The sequence below is a fragment of the Bombina bombina genome, chromosome 1 (assembly GCF_027579735.1).
Source record: "Bombina bombina isolate aBomBom1 chromosome 1, aBomBom1.pri, whole genome shotgun sequence".
Classification (NCBI taxonomy): domain Eukaryota; kingdom Metazoa; phylum Chordata; class Amphibia; order Anura; family Bombinatoridae; genus Bombina; species Bombina bombina.
The window spans coordinates 959,596,553-959,606,133 of record NC_069499.1 but is presented as its reverse complement, the minus strand read 5'-3'; the positions used below and the strand labels follow the sequence as shown (position 1 = coordinate 959,606,133).

Genomic DNA, 9,581 nt, shown 5'->3' with positions numbered 1-9,581 from the left:
AAATGAACTAAAAGCAAAAACACACCACACACACACACACACACACACACACACACACACACACACACACACATATATATATATATATATATATATATATATATATATATATGATGTACACATTGTGTATAGCATAAGGCCCAGCACTCTCACAAAAAAGGTATGTTTCCAGGTCTACAACTGCCACAATGTGATATTCTCAAAACAAGTATACAAGACAATCCAAAAATATTTATTGGGACATATATTTTACATAAAAAGTGACCTTTTGGGGCACATTCAACCCTTCATCAGACAAAACACATATGTATAGACAGAAAACATGAATAGCGTAAGACCAATTGTAACCCACCAGTGACAAATATCATAGAAATAGTGAATTAAAACTAAAAGTACTCATTGGATTACCCCTAGAATTCAAATGATGTTAGAGCACCAAAATTCAAGATCATGAGTGCTATTTATTTTAAGGCATCAGTCCTTTAAAAGTATGTTACTCCCTACATATCAACAGTTTAGAGTCATTTAATTATCTCTGCTTGTAACATAACCCTGACTTCATTTAATAATGTCTTTATAAATAAGGTTTGCAAACCTTGTGTTATTATTTGCCTTCAATGCATGTTTAGGTGTTCACTGTTTATTCACAAGTTACTGAGGCTGTCCAAAAATTTGTGACATTGGGTATCTATATTCTCTGTGTTATCTACAACAACTTAGTTTTGGATGTGGAGGTGCTGCTCGTTTACGTAGCAATAAAAAGTCTCCTCTACCGATTAGTTATGCACAAAGGATCAACCCACCCAGCCGTTTCAGCATTACTATTTGCATCATATTTGTGATTGGTGGGTTACAATTTGTGTTACACTATTTTAGTTGTCTGTAAATACATATACGGTTTGCCTAATGAAGGGATAAATGTGTACCGCAACATCACTAATTTTTTATGTAAGATATATTTCCCAATAAATGTTTTTGGACTGTAATAAGACCAGTGAATGCATGTATATACGACATATATATATATATATATATATATATATATATATATACATATATATATATATACATACATACATATATTACCTTTGTGTGTGTGTATGCATATATATATATATATATGTTTGTGTGTTTGTATACACATTTATATATATTTATATATATATATATATATGCACACATACAAACACACAGCAGATACATACATATATGTTTGTGTGTGTGTATATGTGTGTATATATATATATATATATATATATTTGTGTGTGTGTTTGGCACGTAAGGGAGAGTGGTTTCCTGAGGTTAATCCGGCCCTGCACAAGGGATTAGACCAGTTTAGCTGTACCTGTACTTGGGTTGTGCTGAAGCAACATGGATGATTTTCTACTTTTGATCAGCTGACTGTCAATGCTGCACAATATAAAGTTGTTTTGTATTTTTTGTTTGTTTTTTAAGAAAACTGTGCATATACATTAAAATAACTAATTTAAACGGAAACAGACAAAAACAAATTTTAAAAAAATATTTCTCTATTTAATTCCTGGGCTGGCAAAAATAGTTGAATGTAACTGGATTTAACACTTTCAGCACCAGAGTATTTTCATCAATACACAAATGCCTCCTGGCAGTGAGGGGGTTAAATATATATATATATATTTCATGTGTTTGATTTCTAAAGCCTAAAACCACTGAAGTTAAATATGATCAGAACACTTCTTTTTCCACCTTCTTTCTTTCGTTGTGAATAAAAAACACAAAGACTGAAATCTCTTGTCTTCTCCATGCAGTTTAAATGAGGTAAAGACGTCTCTTTTGAACAATAAACTTTTATAAAGTCTCTTAGGCCTTCACTAAAACATGTGATGCTCATCAGGGGCTGAAATTGTCCATATTCTGCAAGTCAGCCAATAGCTAATGTGCTAGACCATTAATCAAGAGTTCCACTGTAACTTAGTTGTCCAAGTCAACATCTTGAAAACCTGTTAAAGATAGAAAAGTGGAATTACTTAGTGGTTACCCTTATAAAGAATACAAACAAATGCACTCCCCTTTCCCCCACTGTTCTAATATCTGATCTTCATACAAAACAATAATAAACTTCAGAAAGTGCATGCTCTAATTCATTCACTTTTTTTTCTTTGCATTATTGGCCCAGGATAGGAACCTTACTTTATGTACCACCTTGTGCAATTTTCTTCTTTTGATATTACAAGTTATTGGTTAAAAATGTGACTAGATATAAAGCCTTAGGATACTATGCAGTTTTCTAGATAAAGTTTTTGTTAAAATTAGTTTTGTTATTAAAATGTATTTAAAATTGTGTATAAAGTGCATATAATCAGCAGAGTTAGCCTTGAAAATTCAACAAGGTGCATTGTCAGCACTGAGGCAATAAAATGTGGCAAAATAAATATTGAGTATAGGTTCTTTTACTACACATACTACACATTTTACATTAAAATATCAGGTCATGACCGCCCCTTTAATGTTCACAAAATATGCAACTCTTGTTTACTAGGTTACTTTTAGAACAAAAATTGCCAACCAGTCAGGTTCTCTTAATTTGATTATTTTTTAAACATCATCTCAAACCCTCCTTTAATTGATGCCCCATAAGAATTGGAGTTGAGTGTTTCTGTTTTGGAACATGGTCTTTACCAAAGATAGACATGGGATCGGTTAAAAACTAAATTGGAAATGAGTTTGTGTCAACTGAATTCTGTCTGACTCTCTTGTACAGTTGGTTTTGTTTGCATCTTAGTAGAGACCAGGGGCGAGATCCTATATACGGTGCAAGTTTCGGCGCAAGCGTAGAAACCTGCACCGCCCGTAGTTTTACCTCGCACATCGACCTATCACATATATGGCGCCGACAGTTGCTAAAGTGCTGTAAGTCGGACAAACTAGCGATGTCCTGAAATAAGCGTAAGTACACATTTCTGGAGTCGCCAGTGACTTACGGCACTTTAGAAACTGTCGCCGCCTAAAAAAACTAAAGTATAAAATATCATGTAACTGTCTAACACGCCTCCCAAACATCATACCGACACGTATATCCCTCTATCCGCAATCCCCCCTCTCACTCCTAATAATAAATATATTAACCCCTAAACCGCCGCTCCCAGACCCTGCCACCAGCTACATTAAATGTATTACCCCCTAATCTGAGCCCCCTACACCGCCGCCAGCTACATTAAATGTATTACCCCCCCAATCTGAGCCCCCTACACTGCCGCCACCCATATTAACTCTATTACCCCCTAATCTGATCCCCCTACACCGCCGCTACCTATATTAAGTCTATTAACCCCTAATCTGATCCCCCTACACCGCCGCCAGCTATATTAAATTTATTAACCCCTAATATGATTCCCCTACACCGCCGCCACCTATATTAAATTTATTACCCCCTAATCAGAGCCCCCTACACCCCCGCCACCTATATTATATATATTACCCACTAATGTGAGCCCCTTACCCCGCTGCCACCTACATTAACTATATTAAACCCCTAATCTGAGCCCCCTACCCTGCCACCACCTACATTAACTATATTAACCCCTAATCTGAGCCCCCTACCCCGCCGCCACCTATTTTAACTATATTAACCCTAATATGATCCCCCTACACTGCCGCCACCTATTTTAAATATATTAACCCCTAATATGATCCCCCTACACCGCCGCCACCTATATTAACTATATTACCCCTAAACCTAAGTCTAACCCTAACACCCCCTAACTTAATTATTATTGAAATAAATCTAAATAATATTAATATTATTAACTAAATTATTCCTATTTAAAACTTAATACTTACCTATAAAATAAACCCTAAGATAGCTGCAATATAACTAACAATTACATTGTAGCTATTTTAGGGTTTATATTTATTTTACAGGTAACTTTGTATTTATTTTAACTAGGTACAATAGCTATTAAATAGTTAATAACTATTTAATAGCTACCTAGTTAAAATAATTACCAAATTACCTGTAAAATAAATCCTAACCTAAGTTACCATTACACCTAACACTACCCTATCAATAAATTAATTAAATAAACTACAATTATCTCAACTAAAATACAATTAAATACACTAAACTATATTACAAAAACAAACACTAAATTACAAAAAATAAAAAAGAGTACAAGAATTTTAAACTAATTACACCTAATCTAAGCCCCCTAATAAAATAAAAAAGCCCCCCAAAATAATAAAATTTCCCTACCCTAAACTAAATTAAAAAAGTAATCAGCTCTATTACCAGCGCTTAAAAGGCCTTTTGTGGGGCATTGCCCCAAAGTAATCAGCTCTGTTACCTGTAAAAAAAAGAACAACCGTGCCGGCTGGTTCCTGGAAGAAGAAGATGTCGCCGCTTGGAAGAAGACTTCTCACCCTTGAACAGGACCTTTTCCGCCGGTCTTCAGGACAGGTAAGGACCACTTGAGGGTTAGACTTAGGTTTTTTAAGGGGGGATCGGGTGGGTTTTAGAGTAGGAGTGTGTGGGTGGTGGGTTGTAATGGGGGAGGGTTGTTCTTTTTTTTACAGGTAAAAGAGCTGATTACTTTGGGGCAATGTCCCGCAAAAGGCCCTTTTAAGGGCTGGTAATAGAGCTGATTACTTTTTTAATTTAGTTTAGGGTAGGGAAATTTTATTATTTTGGGGGGCTTTTTTATTTTATTAGGGGGCTTAGATTAGGTGTAATTAGCTTAAAATTCTTGTAATCTTTTTTATTTTTTGTAATTTAGTGTTTGTTTGCTTTTGTAATATAGTTTAGTGTATTTAATTGTATTTTAGCTGAGATAATTGTAGTTTATTTAATTTATTTATTGATAGGGTAGTGTTAGGTGTAATGGTAACTTAGGTTAGGATTTATTTTACAGGTAATTTGGTAATTATTTTAACTAGGTAGCTATTAAATAGTTATTAACTATTTAATAGCTATTGTACCTAGTTAAAATAAATTCAAAGTTACCTGTAAAATAAATATAAACCCTAAAATAGCTACAATGTAATTATTAATTATATTGTAGCTATCTTAGGGTTTATTTTATAGGTAAGTATTTAGTTTTAAATAGGAATAATTTAGTTAATAATATTAATATTATTTACATTTATTTCAATAATAATTAAGTTAGGGGGAGTTAGGGTTAGTGGTTAATATATTTAATATAGGTAGTGGCGGTTTAGGGGGGATTAGATTAGGGGTTTAAAATGTAATATAGGTGGCGGCGGTGTAGGGGGATCATATTAGGGGTTAATATATTTAAAATAGGTGGCGGTGGTGTAGGGGGATCATATTAGGGGTTAATATAGTTAAAATAGGTGGCGGCGGTGTAGGGGGATCAGATTAGGGGGTAATACATATAATGTAGGTGGAGGCGGGGTCCGGGAGCGGCGGTTTAGGGGTTAAACACTTTATTAGGGATTGCGGCGGGGGATTGCGGTTGACAGGTAGATAGATATTGCGCATGCGTTAGGTGTTAGGTTTTATTTTGCAGGTAGTTTAGGGATTTACGGTGTCCAATACTCAGCATAAGGCTTACTACGCCTGCATTTTGTAGCGAGGTGAAAATGGAGTAAGATTTCTCCATTTTCGCCACGTAAGTCCTTACGCTGTATATTAGATACCAAACTGCGCAGGTTTGGTATATCACTCTATGGGCCAAAAAACTACAGCCGAAGGGTAAAATATACGAGCGTAACTTCTATGTTACGCCGTATATGTGATACCAAACCAGTGCAAAATTTGGCGTTTTGGGGGCGACGCTGCATATCGGATCGGGCCCCAGATTTTGATAGTCTATAAAAGTATTCACGCCAATAGATCTGTAAAGCTGTAAACCGGAAATCATAGCCGTCAGATTTGTCCAAGTCTACTTTTTTTAAAAAGGAAATGGAAATAATTGTGTTTCTATCTAAAAAGATGTTGGTATATAGGCAGTTTGTAATGCTTAATCAAACATTTTTTGTTTATTGTTATGCTTGTTGAATGTTACCCCTGATCTTCAGTAGAGCTGCCTTGATCTGACAGTGCACAAACACGCATTTTCTGTTTGTTTCACTGACAATTTAAGCAGCTTTCATTTGACATTTTGAATGATATTTTTTTTCATGGGTCACAATTCTGCTCTTTCCTAAACATGATGAAACATTTTTGAGCTTAATGGCCTTTTTTAGACTTCAAATGTCTCTAAATAGTGAAACACAGATGATTCTAATATATAATATTCTAAAGCTACATATAATTTAGGTTAGGGTTAATTCCACTTGCACTGGGTTTAGGTTAATTGTACTTAAGCGGAATCAGTAGTTCATGGTTCAACAGGGTTAGGTAGTCAAGGTTATGGTTGATTTGTGGTGAATTCCATGCTAATTCTAATCATCTTCAAAATGTGGAAAGCAGCCAGAAACGTAACTACTATTCTGTAAGCTTCTCTGTCTCTTGCTAAAAAAAACTGCATTTAATTATAAGCAGTAAAGAAAGTCTGTAATTTACTCTTTTATAGTTTATTTTGCACAATTTTCCAGTAATCTAACTCTGAATATTTTTTCTTTCTTCACTAAACCAAAGTGAAACTAAAGTTCATCCAGTCTTGACCCTGCAACATTCTACTGAATGGCTGATTAGAGCATGAGTTTATTGCAAAACAATAGCTCAAGGTTTTCCAAAGTACAGCCAGGGCACTTGAGTGCAGCCTTTTTCTTTTCTTTTTTTAAGCTTCTTAAATTAATTTAACCATGTGAGGCTATTCCCCGACTTCCTCTAGTCACGAGTGCCGCCATGTTGAAATCTAGCTTTTGCTACATTAAATTGCTGACCTGTTTGCACATGTGCAGCAAGTCTCCTTCTTCAGGTACCCGTAGTAAAACTTAGGTTCCAAAACTGCTGTTCCTATAATTCAAGGGAGGTGCATGAAATATATTTGGTGTTTGATGTCCCATAACGAGTATTTTATTATTGCACTACCGCGTGCATATAACTATGTGTTTAATTTGTGCAAAGGGATTAAATACATAGTTTAACTCAGCTCCAGAGCAGCAATGCACTACTGGGAGCTAACTGGTGATTGGTGGCTACACATATATGCTTCTTGTGATTGGCTCACTACATGTGTTCAGCTGCGTCCCTCTAGTGCAATGCTAATCTAAATCTGTCTAACTCCACCGCAAACACAGTTATTTGCAAGCGATGGTACAATTGTAAAAAACCCCATTAGAAAATTTTATTTTTTCAATTGTCCCTTTAAATTAAGGAGATATTTATTTTTTTAATCAGTCCAGCCTAGAGGCAATGACGCTCCACTTCTAAAAGCCTATTTAACCGTAGAGAACAGAATGTCAGAGCAGAAACTAAAAAGAAATGGAGCAGACACCAAATCAAAGAGGATCCTGTAAGTGTCTGTCACGGTTTATACAATATCACACATATGACTTCATCGTGTTTCCAGACAGATTTCAGCACAAATCTGATCAATGCCAGATCACTGCTCAGAGTTAGTTTATACATGATTAAGGGCCTATAGCAGGCTTGAAACGTTGTATGTTTTTTTCTGAGGACCCCATGTAAGAAAATAAAGGTTCGTTTTAAATTTCTTGGAGGCTGGAATACCTTTTGTTGTTCAGAGTTAGTTTATAACAGCTTGTGTAGCTGTTAAAGGGACATTACTTATTATATATAGTATATAGCCACAGTTAAACACTACATTGCAAAAAGAGCTTCATACAAAATAAATATGTGAAACTGTGTTTTCTGTCTCTGAGCAATCCAGAAACATACTCATGACTACGTTTATCTTCTCTGTTCTGGATATAAATCAGGCAATAACAGTGTCTTATGTTCCTTTGATACTATTCATTAACTCCTGCAAATAAAAGCAAATGTAGCCCCTCATGTGAAATGGATAATCAGTTCTGCTAAAGACCATCCATGTGTAAAACCTGCAGACATTACCTAATCTGGAGCTTCTTCTCTAAAGCCATAAAAATAAAGACAAGAAATGTTACTGAGTCATATTCACACACATCTGAATTCCTAGCTATTTTCCTGTTTCTGGGCTTGTGCATTACTTCTATGTGCCTATTTCTCTTTGTCAGACCTTATTTAGCTGGGGAATGCTTTATACAGTCTACAAGTTAGTTGATTTGTACCTGTTGGCTGCAGGCTGCACACCAGGGCAGAGGGTTTCATGCCACAGCATGTATCTGCATCTGCTTTAATTTGCTGGCTGACTGTGTCTTTTTCTGTGAAGATCTTTTGCTATGAAGAAAACAACACATCATTAGGAATTTAGCAATTGTTTTAATTCCCTTACAAAAAGGGCAATAGGTGTAAGAAAATCAGTACGATATCCCTTGCAATTTATTTGTGTAGGCAACATATGAAACACATAGTTGAGCACTATAACGTGCAACTCTAGCAGTCTGGACCTTTAGGAGCTTGAAGGACGGCACTTAAAGGTCCAGACTGCCAGAGTATGTACTTTATAGTGCTCAACTTATTGTGAGTATTCTTCATCCTGTGTGTTATTTTATGTGTCTAGAAGTTGTGTTTTTTAGAATATATCCCCATATTCCTGTGGAGTGGTGGTTTTTGAAGAGGAAGCAGACAGAAAATTCATTAATTTTACATCACTATATTCAAATACTGTTTAGTTTATTCATCTTTTGGTTATTGGTGCATCCAGCTAAGAACTGATTGTTCTATCAATATTATTGTATTTGACGTTCTAAGTAAGGTTACCAGCTGCCTCCACTAAAGTACTGGAAGACTAGAGAGTCAACCAGGGAAATCAGTAGGTGGACTATAGATCAGCCCCTGACAGTTACAATGTAGGGTGACCAGATGTCCCCGATTTTAGGGGACAGTCCCCGGATTGAGGGAAAAATTATGCCCCCTGAAAAGTACCCGAGAAGACGGTTGGAGCCCCGTGCATGTTAGAGGTGTTCGTGGGAAATTGATAGATTAATCTGTTTCAGACACTGATTAGTTGCGTACAGCTACAGCAGCGGTTCCGCTTCCCCTGGTTACTTCACCGCTGGCGCTCACAGCGCAACTGAAGCTATAAGCGTCAGACCCCTCTCTTTATAGATTGTGAGGTGCTGCATGGGGTTGACAGTCCCGCATTGCAAGGGCTCAAAGGTGTAAGATAAGTTATCATTGGTTGTTAGTGTTTAGTCAATAGCGGAAGTATGTTATATATGTGCAGGCGCAATGGAATAGAGAGGCTGAGCCCTTGTTAGGTAGGTCTAGTATATTAAATTGTAATTTTTAGAAGTACGTAATCTTACTAAGATTTTGATTGGTCAAAAACTACAAAGTAGGGGTATCTTCTGGTGATTGATTTTACTAGTGGCCTATTGTGAGGCATTATTACTAAAGCTTGTAAAAGAGATTTGTATCTTTGGCATTGAGTAATGCGTGCATGTTAAAAACCGAAAGGGGTATGTTATAGTATACGTTTGACATTTTTACTTGTGTTTTTTGGAAAAAAAGGAATTGTAGTTCTCTATCAAAGAATAAGGTTATCAATAAAATTACTTTTTTTTATGTAGGTGTTTGAGCTGGTCCTATACAG

At 35.9% G+C, this 9,581-nt stretch overlaps 1 protein-coding gene across 2 annotated transcripts in view; it reads right to left on the bottom strand.

Moving 5' to 3' along the window:
* Positions 1–211: 211 nt before the first annotated feature.
* The window catches only part of EDN3 (endothelin 3), a 275,790-nt gene continuing 266,420 nt past the window's right edge, over positions 212–9,581 (bottom strand). For both annotated transcript variants that reach the window (XM_053705367.1, XM_053705397.1), the window contains 2 exons: positions 8,155–8,263; positions 212–1,979 (listed from right to left, as the gene is read on the bottom strand). In XM_053705367.1, coding sequence (XP_053561342.1) covers positions 8,191–8,263 — 73 coding nt within the window. In that variant the 3' untranslated portion in view covers positions 212–1,979; positions 8,155–8,190. The remainder of the gene's footprint in view (positions 1,980–8,154; positions 8,264–9,581) is intronic.